Source organism: Triticum aestivum, chromosome 7B (genome assembly GCF_018294505.1).
Source record: "Triticum aestivum cultivar Chinese Spring chromosome 7B, IWGSC CS RefSeq v2.1, whole genome shotgun sequence".
NCBI lineage: Eukaryota > Viridiplantae > Streptophyta > Magnoliopsida > Poales > Poaceae > Triticum > Triticum aestivum.
The window spans coordinates 80,799,714-80,826,407 of NC_057813.1; the positions used below are offsets into that span (position 1 = coordinate 80,799,714).

At 41.8% G+C, this 26,694-nt stretch overlaps 2 protein-coding genes across 4 annotated transcripts in view; both read right to left on the reverse strand.

The window, feature by feature from the left end:
• LOC123161366 (uncharacterized) overlaps nucleotides 1-15,129 on the reverse strand; it is a 35,672-nt gene extending 20,543 nt beyond the window's left edge. The window contains exon 1 of the mRNA XM_044579208.1: nucleotides 14,295-15,129. Within this exon, the coding sequence (XP_044435143.1) occupies nucleotides 14,347-15,129 (783 nt within the window). The 3' untranslated portion in view covers nucleotides 14,295-14,346. The remainder of the gene's footprint in view (nucleotides 1-14,294) is intronic.
• A 5,641-nt stretch (nucleotides 15,130-20,770) lies between these two features.
• LOC123159264 (uncharacterized) lies at nucleotides 20,771-21,800 on the reverse strand. 3 transcript variants are annotated; one of them, XM_044577097.1, is made up of 2 exons: nucleotides 21,495-21,800; nucleotides 20,771-21,401 (listed from the first exon to the last, which is right to left on the reverse strand). In XM_044577097.1, exons 1-2 carry the CDS (start codon nucleotides 21,546-21,548, stop codon nucleotides 21,168-21,170), a joined length of 288 nt encoding a protein of 95 aa, XP_044433032.1. In that variant the 5' UTR covers nucleotides 21,549-21,800; the 3' UTR covers nucleotides 20,771-21,167. The 3 variants fall into 3 exon arrangements, with proteins under 3 accessions (XP_044433032.1, XP_044433030.1, XP_044433031.1); XM_044577095.1 differs by having other exon boundaries at nucleotides 21,512-21,797; XM_044577096.1 differs by having other exon boundaries at nucleotides 21,489-21,797.
• Nucleotides 21,801-26,694: the final 4,894 nt, after the last annotated feature.

The window sequence follows — 26,694 nt, forward strand, 5'->3', positions numbered from 1 at the left end:
TGGTGGGAGCAACTATTTAAGATGGGTCATGGACATTAGATTTTGTTGACCTAGAGCATTGTTGCCACAGAAACTCCACCTGCAGGAAATGTCATGGCTATTTATAAATAGCTAAGAATATGGCATATTTGCATTTACATGCCATCACAGTGGCTCGGTTCTCAAACTGAGTATGTAATGGATGATGAATATTCATTTTCCCTTCGAGCCTTCATTGAGTCAAGATATATTGTTATAAGCATCACATGAATGATTATTCATTCGTTGTTAGGACTTCGAGTCCATTGAGCCTTATAATTCTGTTGTCTATAAATCAACACTATGTTGAGATTATGTGATAAGGCGACTTCAGATACATATCTGACTATAAGTCCTTACTGCACCTTACGTTCTCCTAGGATGGTAAACAGAAATATCATCTTTGTTTCAGGTTGCAATGCATGAAATTCATGCTAGTACTCTTAGTACTACGCAATAGTGGTTAGAGAACCACGAGGAGTTGAATGTAAAGTGAAGAAAAAAAAGACAAGCAAAAATTGAGTGTGTATCTCAAAGGGAATGGATCATTTAATTTAAATGATCATAATGACAACTTTCAAGTTTGTCAAAATGGTGGTTTACGGAAAATCGTACTAATGATTACCAATTAGTCAAGTATTGTGTTGAATCATACCACCGTCTCACTCGAGGCAAATGTTTTTAATGGGATAAGTTTGAAGTTCTACTTAAAAAAGAAAACAACCAGAAAATATCCTGGCATGGTAAAGGAGAATGGACTCCTCTACATTAATGATATGCTTGTGGAATGATATTCCCAAGATATTTTGGAGATCTCGTGTAGTCTCCTAGTTATCCCTAAATATCATTAGCCTATAATTGTACTACTACATATAGTATAAATTGCAACATCTTGTTCCTCAGACATGATAGTTGAGATAATTGAGTATATGAGTCAGTTCATACTCAATCTTGTTGCATACATAATAATTTTTCCTCCTTTATCATCATGGTATTGGACGATTAGAGAAATTATTGACAATTTCTGTTGGCCACAACTTGACAAGTTGCAATATTCCCAACAATCATCAGATTGTTTTATGCACTACATGTGACATTGAGGATTTAATTTTAAGGCACTCTCACCTTAAAATTTGAAATGAGCCAGCCAATATTCTTGATTGAATGCAAGAATATGTTTGGATTATTCAACCATTATTTGGGTTATCTTGGTACTTCATGGTGTTCATAGACGCATCTAGAAGATGGTTTTAGGTGTGTATATCCCCACATAACCATGTATTTACTGAATTAAGTGCTCAAATTGACGAATTAGAGAAAATTATCCTAACATGGGATAATTCCACCGGAATGGAAATGTCGTTGAATTTGATTCACGGATATTCAATGGTTATATTCAGTATATGGTACATAACCAGAATGGTTTGGTTTGATCTCTTATGAAAGAGATACAATATTGCATAGCCAATGTTGCAGAATTGTGATTTACCAACATTTTGTTGATGGTAAAATGCGGTCTCACACTCCGCATATTTGATCTAAATGAGATCAATGATACTGCACCCCTTGCAATTTGTACGTGGAAATAAGTGAAGTATTTCCCATCTGCGGTAATTCGGTTGTATATCGATATCACCACTCCAGCGTACATCATGGGCCTTCACATATGGTTGGGATCTATGTGAGGAATAACTGTGGTATGTTCGTTAATCCGCCGAATGCCTTAACCCTTACAAGGGAGTTATTTGCAGCCCATACGTTGATTGCTTTTGCAATAAGAACATTTTCTGGCATTACGGGGAGATGAGTACCACAAAGAATGCCAGGAAATGGATAAGAAATGTCATAGACATTTTGTCCACGTACTTAAGAATCTGAAATGCAGGTTCAAGTTATGAAAAAATTTGCAGCATATTGCAAATAATCTGCCAAGTATATTTACTGATGACAAATGTGTCACTATGGTCAAGTACCAGAACGAGTGGAGGTACCAGAATAAACCACTCGTCTCCCTAGATGAGAGCAAGAGGGGGTGAATTCTGGTCGCATGAGATTAAGTTCTCATATGTTCAGCAAAAACAGAGGAGATTGACCCCTCGATCAGTAAATATGATTCAACCTCGGATTGAATGACACCTAAGGGATGCGCGGCATCCAAAGTCCAACACATACCATGCACACATTTTTATGTGTTGGGACATCGAAACACCTTGACTCCGTTGTTGTGGGAAATCACGAGGAGTTTAAGAGGTGTAATAAGAATTCCACGATGATATTGATTCATGAGAATCATATATGAGAAAGTCTACCATATGTCAACATAAAATTCTTCTCGAGAATTGCTAGAATCCTTTGGGCCCTGAACCAAATCCATGGACAGTGTTGTTGCACTTATACTGGTTCAAATGAAAGGAAGCAAATCAAAGAGAGGTATTTTTACCATGTAAAACCTGCTCCTAATAAGTATCTTCCAGAGGGAAGAGAAGTAAATTTTCGTATGGAAACGAAAATAAATGAGATGGTGATAAAGTGAGGCTTGTAGCACAAGGGTTTTTCGCAGAGACCCGACATCGGTTATGATGTAGCATACCTTCTTGGTATAAGTGGAATTATGTTTTGATACTGAATGTTAATGGCAGTACAGATCCATATGATTGATGTATGTAATGTCTACATATTCCCATGGGTCAATTAGTTTGGATGTATATATTGAAGTCATCGAATGACTTAATATTCTGAATCCAAAGGTAAATCGCAACATGCATGTGTGGAACTTCTGAAGTCATTCTATGACTTGAAGTAGTCGAAGAATTGTGTGGTGCAACCGACTAAGCGAGTTATTCCTTGACAAGGATTACTCTCATACTAATGATTGTTGTTGTATATTCATGAAGAAATCCTGGATTGGATTTTACATCACCTTATTTTTGTGGTGTCAATGATTTTATCATCAAAGTCCATATAAGACATGAAATACACACAATCATGTTAAGACAGATATTTGGGTTAAACCCAAATTATGCTAAGTTTATGACTTGAGCATATTCTCCTAAGATATCAGTCTTCATATATCTGGAAGTATTGGAGAAGTTCAATATGGATATATTATATCAAATACACATATGGTCATATTATACCTAATATGGGATACAAATCCTTGAGACATAGGGGAGATGGTGAAGTGATAGTGGACATGAAGTGTCATATCTAAATACCATCAAAGCACCCATATATCCTGCAAAATATGTCAGACCTGACACTATAGTTTTTGGCAATTTATTGATAGTGCAATTCCCTCAAAGGTATAAGGTTTGTGCAAGAAATATCCTCGGCTATATCCAGGGCACAAAGGATCTTGATCAATTCCATCCGAAAATCAAGATGGGACCATGGTTTGATATATTGATAGTGGCTAATTATTTGATCCCACAATGCCATATCAAAGACTGAGTTTGCTGGAAGCGTATTTTGAGGGAAGTCTTCAGAATAGACTCTAAACGAGTCCTTCCAGTGATCATTCTATTTTATTTGAAGCATCACAAAATGTAGATGACTTCATAGAATGATTGGCCACATGTGAAGTCATGTGGAGATTATCATTATCTACCAAGATAATGTCACTTGTATTGCTTACGGGTTATATTTATCCTCATGAGTTACAGAAATGTAAGAGGGTAATTTGCAAACAAATTATTGTGATATTCACTATACCTCTACCAATGTTATATTCCAGAATTAGGTTCGTGGATTGGGTATGAGATAACTTTGAGGTTTGCAAAGTTCAGGGGAGTAAATCCCAAATTATAACCCATTGGTGATCTTCTGATCACTCATATTGTACTCTTTTCCCTTTATGAGTTTTTCCTTGACGGTTTCTCATATAATGTTTTTAACGAGACAATATAAATACAAGTGCGGACGTATGTCATATGGTTTCTCCTTATATTTTTCCCATTGGGTTTTTAAAGGAGTTTTCGGTGGCATATCATTATAATGTTTCTCCTTAAATTTTTCCCACAGGGTTTTTAAGAGGAGTTTTTGGATTGCAATATACAGATGACATTGATCAAGGGGGAGTGTTAAGAAATAAAATATGTAATCAATTGTATGGGAGGGATGCCTCTCAGGAGGTGTCTGTTGGGGAAGAGGTGTCTCCCAAACACACCCCTTCAGGCTGTATATAAGTGGGTCTCCCACATTGCAATGAAAAGAGAGGATCATTTGTGTCTCTTCTTTGTCTCCTTTACTTTGATACTTCAACATAAACAAGGCACCCACGGCCCAGTCATGTCCCGGTCTCATCTTCACGGGAGTCGAAGCAGTGGCGTATGCAAACACATCAAATTCTACTCAGCGTCAGCCACAAATCAAATCGCTGCAACTTAATACTTCGTCTCCTCTTTTTGACTTTTCTCCAATGGTTAATGAAAACTATTTCAACTAATTTCCTGTATATGGGGCCTAAATTCTCATATCACACCGGGGCCAAATTTTTTGAGGTACGGCCCTGCTCTCTCCGTTCCAAAATATAAGTTTTTTAGATATTTCAAATGGACTACAACATACGGATGTACGTAGGCATGTTTGAGAGTGTAGATTCACTTATTTTGCTTCGTATGTAGTCACTTGTTGAAATCTTTAGAAAGACGTATATTTGGGAATGGAGAAAGTATTAGATACTCCCTCCGTAAACTAATATAAAAGCGTTTAGAATACTAAAGTACTGATCTAAACACTCTTATATTAGTTTACAGAGGGAGTATTTAGGAACGGAGGGAGTACTGTATAATCGCAACCAAACACGCCATTACGATTCTTCACAGAAGCCCCACCAGCTTTGGTTGGGACGAAGCCATGCGACGACGATGTGTCCATTTCGTAACTCGTGCTAAAGAGTAAAGAAACATGGTAGTAGGTGACAGCTGGCACGCACCTCGCCACACATGCTTGGCAGGTTCAGATTGCCACAAACCCTAAGCCTCACGTTTCCGTTTGTTCGTCGAGCCGTAAGCTCAGTCCATATTGCTTTTTCTCCCATGCAGAAAGAGTTATGGACTCGTGGATGCAAGGAAAGAAGTTGCGAAAACGACCGGTGTCATCATGTCTCTTGATGAGGGTTGCTCTTCAAGTATTCCAACGTGCTTCGAATCCATGCTATTCCAACGCAGGAGGGCCTCGATTTCTTCGTTATCAGGGCCTCCTCGTCCTTTTGCGCACACGCAAAGCGTACTCCTGCTGAGGGTTTGTTTGGTTCCAATAAATCACCTGACTTATAAGTCAGATGATTTAAAACCAGTGACTTATAAGTCACTTGACATACCTTCCCACATCAATTCATATCATGCATACGATGGGACACACGCAAAAGGGAATGATTTATAAATTTTAAGTTGGGGTGAAGCAACTTATGACTTATAAGTTGGGATGACCTATAAGTCGAGTCTATTTGACAAAATAAGTTATTTTTTTTATTTTTCAATTTATAAGTTGGTGACTTATTTGAAACCAAACAGACCCTGAGAGAGGCCATGGCGGTTCTCGGCGGTGACGACAGCGCCAGTTTATTCTTCGGCGCCGACAACTGGATTGCATGCCTTCCAACACGAATGGCCTATTTGTGCTGATTCTTCGGTGTACTGCTGGTCCGTCGCTTTCGCTCACACGTAATTAAGTAAGTAAGTAATAAACTTAAAACTTATCATATCGTAACAGCTTCGTCGTCTCTGCTTGCCTTGACGTAGAAGACCACAAGTTAACTATACTATATAGATCTCCTGCAGAAAGATTTTTTTTACTAGACTAGATCTCTCTGTGCCGTACTGACAGTGGTGTCAAGGAATTTAGTAAGCGCCGGTACTACAGCGAGCACGTACGACTGCACGTGCATGCCAATCCATGGAAGCGGAGGCCACGCTCGAGAGACATCCGACGGCAAAAGTACAGCGACTCACCGTGCACCCACGCCGTCTTCTCAGCAACGGTTCCCGTCCTCCCAGCAAAACCCGAGCGCCGCCGTGCGGGCACCCGTGATCTCATCGATATCTCGTACGGCGCGCACCGCACCGCACGCGGTCCCTGTGCACGTTGCTTCGTGCCCACTAGGCCACCACGAAACACGGCAACGGGACGAAGCGGCGTGGAGAACCGGAAACTGAAAGAGAAAGGCTGCAGCCGCGCGCGCCGCGCCGGTGACGGTGCTGGCGTGCTGCTGGTTCTGGTTGTGCTTTCGAAGGGGCGCATGTGCCGCCGCGTGCGCTCGTGGCAGGGCTGTGGGGTGCGTGGCAGCAGTGCTGTGGTGCAGGTGCGCGCTCGTGCTGGTGTGCAGAGCATCGTGATCGAATCGATCAGCTAGCTTGCGGTCCGCCGTGATTTATCCCCTTCGTGTATCGCGCCGTTGTTGCACGCAGCTGCAGCGACGCACTATGCTAATCGGCATGCGCTCTTTTTTTTTCAATTAAGAAATAAAATAAAGTTAGAGCATCTACCGCCCGATTCGGTGAATTCGGCCCCTATATGTTCGCGCGGACACGTCGAACACGCCCTCGGATCATACTTCGCTTCCGGCCTCTATATGTACCTCAAATCAGGACTCTCAAATCCATGCACGTCAATCACACTACAAGCCAATGTCGCACGTGAATAACAAATGTTGGTACCGAACGTAAATAGTGCTAATATAAAATTTATTTTAAGTGCACAACTCAAACATTAGTTTTTTAGTTTTTATTGTGGGTCCACATATGCTCCATGCTCAATAAGATCATTGAGTACATGCACGGGACGATCTCGAAGATTTCGGTGCATCTACAGAAAGTTCATAAGATAAATTGCATCTTGATTTTCCGAGGTTTCAACTTGTTCTCCTGGTGCTTCAAAATCATTAGTTTAGGCTACACCATTACTCTCAACAGAGCCGGGCTGGCCAAATCCTGTTCCAAAATCTAAAATGGGGCCTATCTTCCAATGGCAGAGCTACAAAGAAAAATTGAGCGGAATAACCTATAGGAGAGCACAAAAATGTTTAAATTCCAAACCATAAGTAGTAGTGTTTCAGTAGAGATAATAAATACTCGATACCTTTTGTTCCCACTGATTATCATATTGGCAGATTCATCCTTGAAGCAGCGAGGCCAGCTCATACTTGCCCAGGAAAACAGAAGAGAACATAGGGTCAAAGCCAACTCTGGTAAACTTGATAAAAGGCAGCAAACCACTTGATAAATGATAGTAAAATAGCAGGGCGAGTACACTGAAATTTTCACAACATATAACTGAAACATAGGCAGCCTATGCACTGAAAATTGGACAACATCAACGGTGAATTATTGTACAACGAAAAACTGAAATTGGGACAGGTCATATTGACATACATTGAAATTTGCATAGAAAGAAAAATGAACTTCCGATAAAAAATACAATGAATTATGGACATCAACAAGACTTAATCAATGGCACTTGTACGCCCTCAACGAGGCCGAATCAGTGTCAAGGATGAGCTTACCGGGAGGAGGGGATTCATCATTCAAGTGGCCTTCGCTTCCAGTGGCGGGGCCGGGGGGAGACGAGCAGCCAACGATCGAGCGAACTTCGAACAGATATATGTTGCTCATACTTGGCCAGATTGTCAATTTAGAGGGTGCTTGGGTACGTTTTAGTTCCATGATTAAAAGTAGTGGGACTAAAACTTGCTAGCCTCACCCCATGCTTGGATACAAATACTAAATAGACTAAAATGAGTTAATGAGCATTTATTATCCTTCAAACCCTTCAATCCCGAACTCGCATGTGTTAAAGGAGAGGAGTTAAATGAGGAGAGAGAGGATTAATCCACATTTTAGTAGGGTTCCCCTGACTAAATTTTTTTAGTCCTAGCTTCTCTATAGTCAGGGGTGATTGGAACTTTAGCTTCTAAAAGAGACTAGTTTTAATCAGACTAAAAATAGTCCCTTGGATCGCCTTAGCCTCCGCCCTAGTCTAATGGTAGTTGTGTTCTCCCGTGATTAGTGTGTACGTACGTGTGATTAGGCGCCGCAGCCGCCGTCGCATGCCATGCCGCACGCCAGCCCGTGATTGCTCTGCCGCTCACCATCTGGTTCATACGGTGGGTCGGCAACGCAGCATAATTCGTTACTCTAGCCAATGAACTAGTCTAGGTTAGCACATCACACTCTTCTAATCTCTCTCAATTATCTTGGTGTTGAAATTATACAACAGATTTTACTTGTTTTGTTGTGTGATATGAGGTGCTACGAAGAGCTCATATCTTTTACGTTTTCTATAAATTATTGTGATGCAGAAATTATGTTAAACGATTTCCTATCTATTCCCTCCGTTCCTAAATATTTGTCTTTTTAGAGATTTCAAATGGGCTATCACATACGGATGTATATAGATATAAAAACTCATGGGACCGGACCTGACCCTCAACCTTAACAATCATATTGTATAAAATTACACAACATGTCATGAGTTTCAGAAAGTTTTTGATTCCCACATCATTGCAGATCCACGAACAATTCCCCAACGAGTTTGAAACGCTCCAAATGCCCTCTTCGCATCCTTCTTAGCCGCTTCCTGCATTGTTGCAAAGTGACTGTTTCTTGCCACGCGGTTCGTATATGGTCTTCACAAACGCCGCCCACTGAGGATAGATATCACCGCAAGATAATATCCCATGTTGTAGGCACAGTCGTCACGCCGTTGATGGTGTAGTTGCACGGCGATGATTCTCCATTACAAAGTCTCCTGAACACCGGAGATCGTTGAAGCACGTTGATATCCTTGTCCGAACCCGGCATTCCGAAGAAAGCATAGGTATGATGTGGCAGACGTGCCTGGGCGTCCCCATTTCCGCCCCATATTTGGGCTAGATATGAGGGGTGCCGACAGCCACGGCGTCTAAGGCCCGTTTGAGGCGCCAGTCTAGGTTAAAATTTCATGACCGGGAGATCAGCCTGGTCGTTTAAGGTCGATTTGGGACACCCGGCTGTAGATGCTCTTACACTAAAGCAGCCTCAATTTCTTTTACGAAATCAAGCAGCCCCAATTAATATGGATTGAAAGTAGCATTAGTTTTTATTTAGCACAAAATAATAGCAGTACAACAACGTGTTGTTCGAACTTTGGCCGACTCCGCGTCTTCAACCGGATTTCAAGCACCGGAATTGAGGGAGAGATAAACGGGGAATCCTAATTGGCGCATAGGTCGCTAGTTAGTGACCGAGCGTACCCCCCCCCCCCCCCGGCCCACACAGACACTCACAAATTCTGGGTTTGTTCTAGAATTCTTAATATATATTTTTGAGTTCGTTTTTACTTTTATTTTCGTTTCATTTCATTAATTTTTTGTTTTTATTTCTTTTTTCTTTTGAATTTCTGAACTTTTTTTTCTGAAATCTTGAGCATTTTTTGAATTTGCCAAAAATTCCATGAACTTGTGAACATGTATACATTTTGCAAACATTTTTGGCAAATTCGTGAAAGAATTAAATGCATGAACATTTTTCAATTCATTTTTTTTTGAATCGCTGAAAGTTTTTTTAATCGACAAATTATTGTTGAAATTGGGGGTTTTACATTCACGGTTTTTTTATTTTTGATGAACAATTTTTAAATGCATGAACATTTTTAAAATTCATGAAAAGTTTTGGAATCAATGATTTTGTAATTCACGGATATTTATTCAAGATTACAAACCTTTTTTGAATACACAACACATTTTCAAATCATAAACATTTTTTGATTTCCTGAATATAGTTTTTTCAAAATCATAACTATTTTCTAAAATATGTGAAAAATTTCTCAAAACTAAGAACATTTTTAAATCCTGAAACCTTTTATGATTTCATGAATAAATAAAATCATATTTTGGTTAGTTTGGGACATCCTAAATTTGGTACTTTTTTGCGAAAAATGCCAAATTATTTAAAGATGGAAAACAAATGCCTGTCTGGCCCTCAACCTTTCGCTTATCTCGCTAAAGGCCCAATCTCAACTTAGGCTCTAGCCTGGCCTTCTATATTCCCCCGAAATCTCATTGCAAAGGTCACTCCCACCTCTTCAGGTTGCGATAAGTGGCGTACTGCATGTGTACCACTTGTCACAACGTAAAAGTTTTCCCTTTTTCATAGATTCATTTATTTAAAATATTTTTTATCTTAAATCATGCGTCCAAAATCTCGAACAGTTTTCACCATTGAATTCCTCTCGTCGAGTTCTCCCAAACTAGATTTCATATTGATAAGTTTTGATAAATTTTTCTTTTCACAAAAAAAACAAACTGGGAGCATGTTTTCCCCCTTTCCGAACAAAGGCATGACCGTGTCTCTGGCAAAAGCAAAATTGTGCTTCTACGAGAAACAAATCCGTGCCTCTGGCAGAAGAAAAAAAACCACATTCTTTTCGTTTCCTAGAGGCATGCTCATGCCTCTCACGGAAGCAAAAAAATGAGTTTTTGGCGCAAAAAAATGAATTTTTTTGGTTTTGGGTCCAGAAGTCATGAAAGACTAGTGGAAAATCGAATAGTAAAAAAGACCATCTAAAAAAATCAAAAACGCGTGCGAAAAAAAAATCGAAGCGAGCGCCCAGAGCGTGCCAAGTGGCGTCCTTTCAGCCAACCCCAGGTAACCCTTGCGGGGCTACCGAATGAGCACTCGTTAGTTAGTTGCTCTTATATTTTCAATTGTGTATGCTGTGAGAGCGACTATATCTCGCTTGATGCTAGGTAGCAGTGCACTGCCGAGAAACCACACGCGAGCTCCCTCATGCGCTGGATGTCGTATAAGCCGACCGATTTACTTTTTTCCTTTCACTTTTTCCTTCTTTTCTTTTATCTTTCATTATTATTATTATTATTATTATTATTATTATTATTATTATTACTATTATTTATTATTATTGTTCTTTTTTTGTTCTCCTTTTTCTAGTTTTCCTTCTTTATTTTTTTCATTTTTTTGTGAATTATCTTTTCAAATTCATGAACATTGTTTTGTTCATCGAATTCAATTTTTTTCATCGGGATCTAGAAAATGTTTGTAAAATTCTAAGTTTGTTCATAAATTTGAAAACACGTCCATCAAATGCGAAATTTGTTCAGTGTCTTCAAAAAATGGTTGTCAAATTCCAAAATTTCCCATTGATTTCTATTTTTTTCATCAAATTAAAAATCTATTCAACCATTTTTTTAAAAAGAATGTTTATCAAATTCAAAAAATGTTCATTGTATCCAAAATTTGTTCACCCAAATTTTTAAAACGTTCATAAATTTCAAATACATTTCTTTCATTTTTAAAAAATTGGTCAATTTTTCCCAAAATGTTCTTGATTGAGAATTTGTTCATCAAGTTCAAAAAACTTTGTCTAATTCAAAATTTTGTTCATATGATAAGAAGTATTCATCAATATCCAAATTCATGAACGTTTTTGGAAATCACGATCATTTTTTGAATCATGCATACTTTTTGAAAAATCACGAACTTTTTTTAAATTCATGAACATTATTCGAATTCAGTGACATTTTTTGGCTCAAGGAACTGTTTGGTGATTCACATTTTTCTGAATTTGGTAACTATTTCGATGTCCCCAGTTACTTGAATAATAAAAAACAAAAACGAAAGAGAATAAACAGAAGAAACGATAGAAGAAAATAGGGGGCACCCGGCCGCCACTCATGGGCCGAGCCAAGTGGGGGGAGCGAGCTGGGCTGATCCACGAGCGCGGGAGGTCACAGCCTCATTTTCCTGTTTTTTCTCGTTTTATATTTTCTTTTACTTTTATTTTTGTACTTTTATTTATAATTTAAAATAACTAAATATATATTAAAAAATTATTTACTTAAATGTTGAACACATATTTTTAAAAAATTGAACAAGTGTTTGAAAAATGTTGCACAATTATTTGAAAAAAATTGTTGAATAAGTATTTGAAAAAAATTGTTGAACAAGTATTTGAAAAATGTTGATCATGTATATAAAAATAACAAAAAAGTATTTTAAAAATGTTGAAAAATTATTTAAAAAATGTTGAACAGGTATTTGAGAAAATGTTGATCATGTATATAAAATTGTTGAACAAGTATTTGAAAAATGTTGTACAAGGATTTTGAAAAATGCCGAACAAGTATTTGAGAAATGCTAATCAAGTATTTGAAAAAAAAATCTTGACCATGTATTTAAAAAGTTGAACAAGCATTTGGATTTTTTTAAACAATTATTGAAAACATGTTGATCATGTATATTAGGATGTAGAATGAAAAACAAAAAGAAAGAAAGAAAAACAAAAAATGAAAACTTAAAAATTAAAAACAAAAGAAAGAAAAAATGAAGAAAGAAAAGCAACAAGAATGAAAAATGGAGAAGAAAAAAGAAAACTGGGGAAAGCCGGCTCACTCACTTCAGTAGATCGCGTCCTTATACATATCACGAATAGTATGCTGGCATGTTGGCTAGTAGTGTTTGTTATGTTCGCGGCATGTTGGGATCGATCCCTCTGTGTGCGAAAATGGGTCGGCCCGTAACGACCACGACCAGCAAAAACTCGGTGCGAGAATTTCCTCTCGACCCGTTTAAGGCGAGAAATAGTCGCCGCGGCTTGGTCTCCCCCCAGCGCGCCGCGCGCTGTATAGGAGGTCCCAAATAGTAGTACGTCTCGCCTCAAGCATGGATCACAACCTTCAGTGCACTTTTTTATCCTTTTTGTATTTACATTTTTACTTTATTTTTTATTTCTTTTGCTTATATTCCAAATATATCTATATAAAAATCACTTTACATACAAAATTTCAAAATATTAACATGCATTTGAAAAATGTTAAACATGTATACAAAAATGTTTCTACTATAGTATATGAAAATTGTACTATCTGTATTTACAAAAGTAGACACCAAAAATATGTGTTTAACAAGTGTTAATAATGTATTTAAAAAATGTTTAACATGTATATAAAAAAGGTTCCTGATGAATAAAAAAATATACAATGTGTATGGAAAAAATATACATTAAAAATATATGTTTAAAGGAATATTAATCATGTATTTGAAAAATGTTAAATGTGTATATAAAAAATGTTGCTGCTGAATAAAAAAGTGTAATGTGTATGGAAAAAATAGACATAAAAATATAAATTTAGATAAATTTTAATCATGTATTTTAAAAATATATAACATGTATAAAAAATAGTCCTGGTGCATAAAAAAAGTATGATGTGTATGGAAAAATGTAGACATAAAAAATATATGTTGTCAAAACTGCTAATCATGTATTTTAAAAATGATGAAAGTGTGGAGGTTGTCTTGAAGAATCCACTGGGAGTAAATTGAGTGGAGTTCAAGGAACTTCACATCGAGGAGAATAGGATGAAGAGATATTTGCTCTTGTGTCCCTCCAACTAGATGTGATATTTGCTCTTGTGTCCCTCCAACCAGATGTGATATTTACTCTTGTGTCCCTCCAACTAGACGTGTAACTTTGGCGGAAGTGTGAAATGGCCGAACAAGTTACTCGTCACCATCAAGCACCACTATTTTCATCTCAACTTGCAATACTTTCAGTATTTGTCTATATTCGAGTTGTTCCCCTATCTTGTGATTGTTTTGTGTTCAGTTTTTCGCAATTGTATTGCATTTTATCTTTGTACTGCTACTGCTAGCCATGCTAGACTTCGTATTCTCTCTCGCAGTACTTAAGATCATATGCATATGTATGCTCATGTAGTTTGCCTTTATTTCTACCTAGTTATTCTTCCATCGTCTATTCACAAGGTGACCTTTGCCAAACAGACTAAGTTCGTGTGTCACCATAATTCATCTATCATACAAAATAGCAGTATAAAGATCATCAACATGACAAGCAAGAAGTAGGGTGTTACCTCGATCTAAGGGCCTAAACCTGGGTAAATTTTCCTCGTATGCACCATCTGGATCTCTGACGCGTTTGCTATCCTCAGATGGATATTGTCGGTAAATTACCAAGACACACGTTCCATCTCCAATTTCGTGAGTTGGTGAAGGAACAAATTATTTTTGAAACGGAGGCAAAAGATTTGCCTCATCGATTAATTAAGAAGAAGAGAGTTGTCCGGTTAATTAATGGAAAACCGGGCGAAAACCAATACAAACAAATCACATGCGGACTACTCCCAAAGTCTAAACCCCCAAGATCGCACTGTCGACCCTACAGACATTTCCAACAAGCAACAGACCCAAGCCCACACGCATCTACATCGCAAAGGAATCCCCAAAAAGAACACCTCGGATGTAGAGAAATGACCCCCCAAAAACCACGATGATAAGCTAAACCATGAGGACGGCCCATAAGACCAAGGAGCAGCCATTAAGCAGCCGCAGACGCCTTCCCTAAGGCATCACTCTTCTTGTTTTTGCTTTTGAGAGACTTCTCCACCTTTTTGATCTTGTCTTTGTTAAACTTTTCGGTCAGGATGCATGCAACCACTTTACCAGACCCAGGGCTAGCCGCCTCCAAGCTAGAGAGCAAGCTGCAAAGCTCTTTTGCAAAGAGAGCATCGGAACAAGGTGCCAACGTATTTGTCCCAACAACATCTCCACCTGGGGGCACCACGTGCCCAACGGTCACAGGCAAGCGCGTGACCGAGGCATCCAAACCTGCACACACCATAAAGTCTATCTGGCTAGACTCCAAGGGCGGTGGTGAGGGTGTCATGGGCACCGCCAACGCCCCTAGCAAGCCCATCTCCTTCGGAATCGCCACCGAAAGAGGTGGAGTGGACTCCTCACATAGCACTGTCAACTCAGGCATAATCTGTAGAATTGGAGCCACATCCTCAACAATCACTTCACCCCCAACGTCAGTCGACACCATAGAGCAGGGTCTAGCACGAGGAGAGAACCCTCCATAGAGGTCGACTTCCTCTCCATCTGCAGAGCCAACCTGAAGCTCGGGAAGTAGAGACCCAATCGACACAACCTGAAGTTTACCAAGAGCAACCTCCGCCCTTGCCAAGACACTCTCAACACGCACAAGGCATTCGCGAAGCTCAACGCAAAGTAGCTCAGCCTGCTGCTCAAGGACAGGTTGTAATGGCACATCAGCTTGGATGACGGATGCAGGCGGTGGAGCAACACATGGTTGCGGCATAGCCTCGTCGACGAGTTGCTTCGCACGACAAAAGCGAGCAATGTGGCCGAAACGGAGGCAATTCCTGCAACGGATTGGATCCCTGCAAGAGTGTGCTCGATGACCCCGACACAAACACCGGAAACATCTATCTCTCAGCCATGTCGGAGGAGGCAGCCGTGCATTGAAGGTAGGGCGATGAAAAGCCGGAGGAGACGCCGAACGACGCCCCTTCGAGACGAGCTGCCAGCCCCCCAGCTCATCCCCGGCGGAGCGGCCGCACAACACTCAACGGTAGGTGCGTCATCCCGACGAAAGCATCCACGCCAATCCCCCCAACCAGGGCGCACAGGCGGGACGAATCGGTCGCCTCCAGCAATGATCTGCGACGCAAGAGCAGTGGGCGCAACGTCCGAGGATGTTGTTGCCTTCCGCCCCCCAATGGTCGGGTCTGACCTGCGGGAAGCAAGGGCAGTCGCAGCCAGCGCAGCAGCGGTGGGTGGCGATGCCGAAGAATCTGCAGTCGCAAGCTCGGGGGAGAGCGAGTGTGGCGGCGACGGACGCGGGATTTGTGGCGCAGATTGTTGGAGCAGGGCCGGTGCCGTCGCCGGGACGACGTTGCCAACGGCAATCGCGTGGACGCACGGAAGAGACTGTGGCGTGGACTCCAGTTCCAGAATGGATGCTTCACTTGATGGAATGCTGCTGGAGAAGCCGAATGGGGTCGAACCACCGGGGACGACGGCGGGCGGCGGCCGCAGCTTCACCACGAGCTTGGAGGTGGCTGGAGGGGCGGCGTCCGACGGGGCCGCAGGGGCCGTTGCCGGCGCGGGGGAGCCGCCTGGTCGCGGGCATCGGCTTGGCCAAGGAAGCATCCTCTGCCCATTGGTATCCGCGCCCAGCGCGGCCGGAGCAGCAGCCGGCGCCGATGACGACGGGGGTGCCGAGCATGGTGGAGCGCAGGAGGCCGAGAGGGAGGCGGACGGGGCTGGGGAGGCTTATAGCATCAAAGATGGTAGGAGGTATGGGTGTGAGTGGACACGGCATCGTGGATGGCAATGGTAATGGAGGTCAGGATTGATGATCTTAGGTGAATCATATGTTGCATGTTTGATTTTCGTGTTTGGACCATTTGTTATGTCTACTTTGAATCATTTATCAGAAATTTTAGTTTTCAATTTCAATTTGAATTTTGAATCTAATTTCATAAACCATGGTTTTGAAATTATGTTCAAATATGTTTGTCGAAATAGCGTTATTTAAATTATTATGTTGCTAGAATAGACATGCACATGTCATTGTATGTTAGTTTAAAGAGGAAATGAAAAGGGCATATTATTAAGGAAGATGTATAAGGGACTGCTAAAGCACCTCGCTTGCAAACCTCCCCTAAATTGACACCCTATATAACCATTTATAGGGGGAGTTTGTATGGGGATTTGTTGGAGATGCTCTACCATCATGTGTAGGCATTTATTTAAGTTGTTTTTGATATATAATTTTTTTGGTTTTGTGAGCGAAAATAAACTAGGCACAAAAAACTGGGCTTAGTGGGATTGGGGCATTTTTCCTCGAGACATCAGAAGCATATGGGCTAGGCCTGCTAACCTAGCTCACTAAGAAGTAGAAAATATTTTTCTACATAAAACCTGAAGGACCCCTGCTCTAGCCACTCAAAAGGAAACCACGCAAGGATGGTGCACACCAGGGTACGCTAGCCACTCAAAAGGAAACCACGGATTTCACTTTTTTTTATACCAAGGAAACCACGGATTCTTATGACTGATGTGTACTTTTGCAAAACCTGCTGCAGCCGCTCACCGCTGATGAGACGAAAGATGCTGCGAGTCTCGTGGCGAAAATCAAAACAAGGAAAGAGGAGCTGTATGATCTGATCGCTCACTGTGAACGTAATTATGTTGTTGGTGGGCCGACAGGCTTAGAAAACGGTCAGCTGCTTGAGTATCTTTCTCACCAAGTCAAGCCTAGACCAAATGATCCTCACTGGTAAATTCGCACACCTCTCTCTCACTCCCTCTCCTTCTCCAGTTATACATCCTCTCCTCTTAGTTTTCGTTTCTAATTTTTACTCTCTCTCTCTCTCATATGCAGGCGATCATGTCATCGAGCAACAACCTTCAGTAATTACGTGCGTACGGCGGGGACATGGTGTCTTGGTTATATGATTATGAGTAGTTTGGTTCACTTGGGCAAACAAGTATACCCACAAGGAGAACAATCCCCACGGAGCCAGCAGGAGCAATAGCGTCAACATCTTTTTATCATAGAGAAACGAAGTTTGATATCGATTAGCTTCACAGCATGAGTACTCCCTCCGTCCGAAAATACTTGTCACCAAAATGGACAAAAAGGGATGTATGTAGAACTAAAATACATTTAGATACATCCCCTTTTATTCATTTTGATGACAAGTGTTTCCGGACGGAGGGAGTACCAAGTTACTAGTATTTGATCTAACTGGACGATCTTTGATCGCTATATCACCAAAACATTTGTGATCTTGATGGAGTGGGCAAGCTTTCTTTCTGGTATCTGTATGCTTTTAAGATTCGTCTACGTGTCAGGCTGCTTATGTGTTACATGTTGTTTGAATTGGGCATTTTCTTGGGACAAGTAAACAGTTAACTCACCATAGTATCTACTACCTTGGTCCTGGTTTACTAGTTCCACTCGTAGTTTGGGTCAAAGTTTGACCATTTATTTCAGTAGAAAAATGTTAATACATGTCACCAAAACAAAATTTGTTGGATTCATATTTGAATGTACTAGTTTTCAGTGATATCAGTTTTGTTTTATATAACATATATTTTACTAGTTAAAATTATGATCAAAATATGACCCAAAATACAAGGGTACTAATAAATCAGGACGAAGGTAGTAGTACTTAGATCACTTTACAGAGAGAGTACAAGTTTTGGGTGATGAACAAAGTAACTAACTGTTAATTCATCAGCCAGCAAGCAGATATATCTGTTAATAGTAGTACGTTGTTGCTTTCTCAGCTCTCCATGCTTGCTTGTTTGATTGCTCTGCCTACAACAGGGGCTTTATTACTTCTACACATGAAAAGTACGACAACCATCCTCTGATGAAGGGTGGAATTTTTTGACTCATACAAAATAAAACGTCAAATACAAACACAATGAAAACACACCTGGCACGCAGTCAACACCTGCACACATAAAAAAAATTACATCAATAAAGAGCAAAGCCATATAAGACCAAAACTAGACCTAACCAATCCCTTATTAACTCTAGCCGATCTCTTTAAACCGGTTATCTCCTTAAAAAATTCGCTTTGAGGAGTTAAACTACACCTAGCCAATCCCTTATTAAGTCCTCAAAAAAATCATCGCGTCGTCCGCCACTTACATTTACTCAGTCGTGACCACTTCTCGAAATAATTTCGGTCCTCCCCGTGACAGCATTCTCCCCCGTTCCCCCGTAGACACCACCCCCACAGCATTCCTTGCCTCCCGCGACTACCCCGCATGCTGACCGACACCCTACAGCCCCGCTAAATTCTGATGAGAATTCGACAATCTTTTTTCATTAATTTTCTTCTTTTCCGCCGTGTCTGCCACGACGGCGCTCCCCCACGTAATCCCTAGCCAGGCGACACTCCTGCCATCGTCCCAGCCACGAGCAAAGCTACAACACGTGCAGAGGACACCTACATAGAGGAAAAGTTCAATGTATAGGAAGAATCGTACAGAAAGAGTGGTCATCAGTCGCCATCGCAGGTTCCGATGAATCCTTGCGTTCCGGACGATGCCATGGAGCCACTAGGAGAAGGATGAGGGGAAGACTCATTGAGACAAGGAAGCGCCCAAGCCATGGCCTGTGGAGGATGACTTTAACCTACTTTGACGATTACTTTGTCGCACGCTTACATCGCGCATGATGAGACTCTATCAAATTACTTTTGTAGAGCATCTATGCTAGGTACAAGGTAGCTCATGTAAATCATCTAATGCCGAAAAGCGGTAGTTGGCCACGTGAAAGAAAGAAGAAAGAAGAATAAAGAAGGAAGAAGATGAGGGAGAGAGGCTTTCATGTGGGCCCTAGTTTGTTTGAGCATCTAAGTTTGAGAGTTTGGTCAGGTTTGTGGTTTTTAACTCCTTAAACTTAAGGAGATATAATTTGAGGAGGTGTTTAAATAACACTTTAACGAGCACTTAGAGTGCCAAATGGAGTAACTCGCTTCGCCCTAGTGGGCTTGGCCCGATCAACGTGGAAGCCTATGCGTCAGGCTCCTATATGCGGCATACGGTCCCTGGCATTATACAACGCCATCCATCCAACTGGCGTGACTCCTCAATACTCCATATCTAAATCTATACCTTGTCTATCTATATATATACTAGCAAATATGCCCGTGCGTTGCAACGGAAGACAAAAAATTATGGCTAACCAAATAAGTATAACTCAATATCCTGATATATGAGCGTACTCTATTTTAACATAGTGGCTCATCATGTTGCCATTTTTTTACCCTAGCCGATGATGGCCGCGATGTCCACGTGATCACAATGCATTCGACGCGGTAAATCACAAGGCTATGAGTTCGCCGGTATATGCCACACGTGTCATTTTGTTGCGCAAGGGAACGTTTAAAACTTTAAAAACAAATCTCATTGACCACGAAATACTCCCAACGCCAAGACATATAAAGACTTTCGAAAAACTAATCAAATCCTAGACATAAAATACTTTTGAATCAGTGAACAATTTTTCGAATAGACAAACAATTTTTTTTTTGAAATTTTTGATTTTCTCAAAAAATGATAAAGATTAGTTTTCTTTACAAAAGAATTTAAATGTATGAACCGGTTTCGAATTCATTAACAATTTTTGACCCAACAAACATTTTTAGAACCGATGATTTTTTTAAAAATTATGGAACAAATATTTATTTTTATTTTTGTGAACATTTTCTAAAATGTCATGAACATTTTTTTCAGATTCCCGAATATGTTTTGAATACACGGTCATTTTTTTAAAATCATGAACATGATTTTATTTGCCGACCATTTTTTCTAAATCATGATTTATTTATAATTTTGCGAACAGTTTTGCAAAACCACCAACATTTTTTTAATCTGCAAAATTTTTATGATTTTCTAAATATTTTTGAATTCACATATATTTTATGATTTCTCAAAGATTTTTTTTTGAAAAAGCGCAACTTTTAAAATATTCAAATCCCAAATTAATTTAAAGAGAAAAGAAGAAAGAAAACAGAATGAGAAAAAAAAGTAAAATGAATAAAAAACAGGGAAGTGAAGTCCCACACATGCGTGAGAAAAGAAAGATAAAAATTGCAAAACGGGGGATCGAACCCTGGTCTGGTCGATAGAGGAGCGATCGGCCAACCACCCTGGTGCGCCTCATCCTGTTACATGTACTGGTCGCACCTCTATAAAACAATGAACGGGGCGGTCCGGATATTTGAATCGTTTTTTCACTTATGGGTGGCATTGGTGAGTAATTTTTACTAACTTGGAGGGTAATTTTAATGACGGACGACCAGAAGCAATAGCCGCTTTATTAGTATATATATATATATATATATATATATATATCTTTACCTTTTTTTTACTAATAAAGCGGCGATCGCTTCTGGTCGTCCGTCGTCGCGTCAATTTTGCATAAAACCCCCTATAGTTTTAGATAATCCAACCCGCAATCCCTATGTAAGTGCATCTGGTAAAATGATTCGTTTTTGCAAATTAATCCCTGTCTTTTGTAACAACTCCACCCGCGCTCCTTATCCAAAGGTAGAGAAGGTGGAAGGGGGGACAGCTTCGGCTGCGCTCGTCGGCGCGGAAGGTGCCCGCCCCTCTCCTCCGCCTCCGGCATCGCACCGCCCCCCCCCCTGCGTATGTTGTCTCCATTCCCAAGCACCCGAGCTCTCTTGTGCTCGTCGGCCAGCAGCAGGTCGGCGCCCATAACCTCCAACATGGCCCCGTCGACGCGTGCCTGCTCGCCGGCGCCGGCCTCCGCATGTCCCCGCACATGAACGTCACGAATCACTGCTAGGCCTTGCAGCCCTTGCGCACGCGTACAGACGTGGTCGAGGTAGGGGACTGAACAGGCAGCGGACAGAGGCGGCTCCAGCAGACGGACTTGGCGGGGCGGCGGAGGCGCAGGGAGGCCCCGCGGCACCGGATCCGACGAGGATGGACGTCGGCGACGTGGGCGAGGAGGAGGTGGGCTCCGGTGTCGGAGAACCTCCAGGCGGCGGCTGCTTGCAGTTTGGCATCGGCCTCCTGTAGGCAACAAAGAAAGAGGAACTCGGTGTGAGAGAAAGAATAAGGACGAGGGGAGGAAGGAGGAAGGGAGAAGGAAGGAAGAACCGCAGCCTTGCAACATCCTGCACCGCACTGCCTTGCGGCGCCGTCGCTGGAAGGTGCCATCGCCCCACAGCCATAATAGTCGTCGCCTCACATGTCGAGCTCCGGCGGCAAGAAAGGGCAAGGAGAGAGGGGAGCCTATTAGGCGCGGTGCTGTGAAGGAGGGAGCGAAGCGGCGATGAGAGATAAATTGCGGCGGACAACGCAAGCGAAGAACGACGGGAAGGGGATCGGGGAAGACGACTGGGGGAGAAGATAAGGTCATGTGGGGAGACAGCGGTGCGTCGGGCCGCTGGACACGCGTAATCTGGAGGAGGGCGGCTGATGCGTTCGTTTTCTATTTCTTTTTTTGACATCACGGCTGATGCGTTAGTTTTTCTTTTCTGAGGCCGATGCGTTCGTTTTATTTTTTGTGTGGAGCTGATCCGTTGGTTGACTATAGTCGGCTGAATCAAGTCGTTTGGGGAGTCCATATGACTCGTGGAGCACCAGCGAGGATATAACGTGTCAGCTTACACACATGTCCACTGTTCGGAAAAACTTTCAATCTATTCATCTGCAATCATGTCAGTACAACGAATACCAGAAGTAAAAATTACATCCAAATTCGTAGACCGACGACTACAAGCACCGAAGCGAGCCGAAGGCGCGCCGCCGTCATCGCCCCTCCATCGCCGGAGCGGGCACAACTTGTTGTAGTAGACAGTCGGAAAGTCGTCGTGCTAAGGCCCCAAAGAACCAGAGCTGCTACACATGATAATTACTGGACGATTTACGCATGACGTGGCATATCAAGCCATCCATGCATAAAGGAAACTAAGTAGCACCGTTAAATTCTCCATCATCCAAAGTTCGGCCAGAATCTGTTATCCGCAAAGTAGTCTTGACGGGTAAAGCCATCCATGCATAAAGGAAAACTAGGTAGCGCCGTTAAATTCTTCATTGTCGAAAGTTCGGCTAGAATCTGTCGTCCGTAAAGTAGTCTTAATGGGTAAATGTCTTTCTGTTTTTTTACTTGCAGTTAATTGGGTTTGGACCATTCACTGACAGGTAAATATTTCCGAGTCCATCACTCGAACATGTTAACGCGCACACATGTGTTTGTTCTTCGAACCTATATGCACATGTAGCTGGGTTTGTTACTAGATATTTTTGTTACAAAATTGGATTTAGTTCTGTTTGTGTCCCACGGACTCATATTGACTGCTATCAGGACGTGAAAATTGGAAGACTAATACATATACATAGGTTAGGACATACACGTAGAAAAAATCATCATTGTCCCAAAGGATTCACCCCAAAGAATTCATTGCTAACTGATCCATCATTGTTGTCACCATCAAACTTATCCTCTATTTGGCCAACCTAATTGGGACAATTGGTATTTGCTTCGCAGTGAAGCATGTTAATTTATTTTCTCCCGTTGCAACGCACGGGCATGTTTATTAGGAATAATAAAGCACGGATCGACTTTGTCAGGTTCACCGTCACAATACGCTTTCTTCTCATGTTATAGTACGCTTTTACAATTTGTATGGACAAAATCGTAATAAAAACGATATAAACGAGGTGGTACTAATTTGGGGTACGCACTAAAGATTTAATTCTTTCGCTCACGGGCACGCTTGGGCCGTTACTTTCTATTGGGCCTGGGTTGGCGAGATAAGGAGGTTTGCGCTCTGCGCGGCAGAGTCGCTCCCGTGTCGTGAGGGGGGCGCCGGCAGGAGGCCCCACGGCGGCGGTGAGCCGCGGAGGAGAAGAAGGAGCGCGAGGGAGGGGTACTCTCCCGTGCTCCCATTCTCCCCCCCGTCTCGCTCTGCCAAGTAAGGAAGGGCATGTCCCTGCGAGCGGCCGCGACGAGGCTCGCGCCCTCCAGCCTCCGCCGCCGCCACGGCCACCTCCTGCCGGCAGCCGCCACCATCTTCAGTACACCCCCCCTTCCTCGCCGTCCCCTCTCTCGTGGCCTGCTTGGATGGACAATAGGAGGCCGTGTCCTTCTCCAACACCAAGCAATGGAGTGCCCGACCCGGATTTGATTTGCCTGGCATAAGAAGGAAGTGTCCTCGGCTGGAATCTCCATCAGGTTGCGTCCTTGGACCAGGAGCTCCATCAAATCCCGTCGAAATTGCAAGTTTCGTCGAAACGTCCAATGTCGCCGCCGAGTTCGCCGGAGGAAGAAACGCCGAGTTCGCCGAAGGAACAAGAACGTCCGTCCAACCGTCCAATGTCGTTTTCGGCGGCTACACCAGAGGTATATATCCCCTTGATATTCATTGTATGCAATTCCCTGTTTTAGATGTTGTTTCTGTCCCCTGCCTCTGACTATGCTAGCAGCTTATTTTTTCTTCTTTTTATTAGATATTCAGTTATATGGGCAAGGCATCTGAATGAACCAATTCGTGTTGAGCGGGATTATAGTTTAGTTAGAAATCTGAGATTATTTTCCTCCGAAAATGAGCATTAGCCCTCAGAAAAGAAACGAACCGCACAACTATCCTCCTACTTAATTATTAATCTGTATGTTCATTATTACAGTAAGTTCAGAAACTGCATTTGTGTATTTGTCCCAAGCTTTCTTGCTCATCTCATTCTGTACGTACCATGTTGTATGTCAGAAAGCAATGGTTTCTATATAGAGCTATAGTTCATCTATATGTTTCTGCTATATATTATTGATGTGTTTCCCCCACCTGCTATTTGAATGACATAATCCTTGAGATCTTTCCCAAGTTTGGTGTTGAAGCTAACAAGACTCCTCCTTCCTGTAAATACAACTTTGAATGAAGGAAAGCAAGAAAGGGCCGCCTTTATATCTTGGATCACTCCATAGCAGAGAGCAAGAGTGGGCACATCCGAGTTTAGATATTCAGTCACCGTTTTGCAATCCATCTCAAGCTCCGCGGGTCCTCTGAAAACTTTTGCCAGAGCATGCAGCCGAACCAGGGTTGCCCGGGCTTCAGCTTCCTCCACACTATCGGAAACTGGTAACTGATAGTATGTCGACAGATACACTTAGCCTCTATAATCCCTGGCTACAGCCCCGCCCATCCCAGCCATTGATCTGCTAAAAACTTGCGTCAGTGTTCAACTACGCCGAGCCCTGTTCGGGCGGAGTCCACTGTATGGGTGGCAGTGAAAGAGGTATGTATGTGGTAAAGGACGGGGTCAGTTGTTCCTTTCCCTTCTCTGAACTAATCTTTTCCATCGCATCGCCCATCTCTTCCTCGTACTTCTCCAGGAAGCTGACAGAGTGCAGAACATATTCCTTTCCTTCATGGACTACTACAACGCACAGGCATTTTCACAAAGAGAACATAGGGATTTTAAGTTTTGTATAGCCTGCACTGGAGGCTGTAGAGTTAAGTTTTTGTACATTTTGCGAATCATTTTCTTCCAGATTCTCTTAGTGTATATAGTCTAACTATAGAAGGTTATTTACTATCTGCAAATTTGCTTTTTCCATTGCTGATCATGTCCTCTCTGTGCACTTACATCCTTCTGTTAACAGTTTAGTGATCTAATGATTATTCAGAAGGGACGTTGCATGTTCCTAGATGCATAGCTTTTCTTATATAGATTTTCATTACACTTTTTTTTGGATAACAATGGTATTTAAGATAGTTTTTTTTGTAGAATTCTCACACTGAAATCCGAACAAACCATACCTTCAAAAGGCCAGCATAATAGCACTTAAAATAAATGCTAATCTACACTCACGCTGCAATCTGGTGCCCATTCTTCTGGTGATTTGGTCAAAGCTACAACCAAGCAAAGATATTTTACATGCTATAAGAACTAAGTTATGGACCTTGTGTTCCCAGGTGTATAATATGCGTGCTCTGCCGGTTCCCCGCAAGCGCTTTCGGCCATGACCTCAAGTTCTGCAGCTAGGCCGTGAATGTGTTGGTCCTTCTCACCGTCCACCGATGATGGTGCCCAAGATAAGTGACGGAAGGAGAAAAGGATGTTGCAGTTGCGTGGTCGTCGGAACGACTTGCCGTGGACGTGGCCATGCACTGGATGCCATCGACGAATAGCCTCCGCAAAATATGGATGCACGGGATTCTGCTACAAACATTGGGGAGTGTGTACTGTTGCGGTGCTGTGACATATACACTGTGGAAGAAACCCCTGTTTGATTTACAGGTGATGTTGATTCGTCTGGAATCTACTTTTGACAGATCAATCTGGTTTGTTGCCTGCTGGGTGGCTTCATGCGACGCCGCAGTGCACTAGGGAGAGGTACAGGTCCACAAAACTACATGTATCTACCGTAATGTTTCATCTGTCGATTTTGACGTTCAATATCGACTCCTTGATCCCGTTTCTTAGGGTTCATGATTGGCAATTGGTCGTGGGCAATGAAACTAAAATGTCTACTAAATGTTCATGGATATCTTAGGAGAACAATTCAGACTTTAGATGTACACTATATTTGATGCATCAGTCTAATCTGTACTTCAAATTACAGTGTATGATTTGTTTGGACACTACATATATATTTGATGGAGCCGTCTAAGTTGGACTGTTGGACATGAAATTACAGTGTACAATTTCCATCCAACTTGCTAATTCAATTTTACTTATTTTATAAACTCTTTAATAATAATTCTAAACAGTATAATAATTTAGAAAATATTTTCCAAAGGATGTTTTTTATATCTTCCTATATCATTTTGATGTGGGATGGGTTGTAAATACAGGTCTATAAATAATTTTACAATAGTTGTTACTTAACATCCTTAAGCCATCGTTTGGGGATAAGAGGCATGTTGAAATTGAGTGGAGAGGGTCCTTGAGCCATGCTTAAAAGATACCAGTGATGTCTGCTTATGTGATGATTATGTCATGGATGATATACCCATGTCTATGCCGTCTTCAATATGCCCGTCATGTCATAGTGTTCCATTTTTTTTCCCGTTGCAACGCACGGGCATTTGTACTAGTCTTTCCCTACTAATAAAGCAATTAGTGCTTCTGGTCGTCCGTCAAAAAAAATACCCTTAAAGTTGCTATAAATTACCCGCTGTGCCACTCATAAGTCAAGAAAACGATTCGATTTTTTCAAAGTCATCGTCGCGCACAGGAGTTTATAAAATAAATACCCCGCGCATGTCACAGACGCTCTACCAGCTCAGTGGTTGAAGCATATCTTCTCCACCGCGCAGACCCGGGTTCGATCCCCAGGGTCGTCCTATTTCCTCTACCT

Excerpts from the sequence above, each read along its gene's own strand:
- LOC123159264 (XM_044577096.1), bottom strand. The coding sequence starts at position 21,548 with ATGGCACCTTCCAGCGACGGCGCCGCAAGGCAGTGCGGTGCAGGATGT. Across the intron at positions 21,402-21,488 it reads CAGGATGTTGCAAGGCTGCG|GAGGCCGATGCCAAACTGCA; the intron begins GTTCTTCCTTCC and ends TGTTGCCTACAG.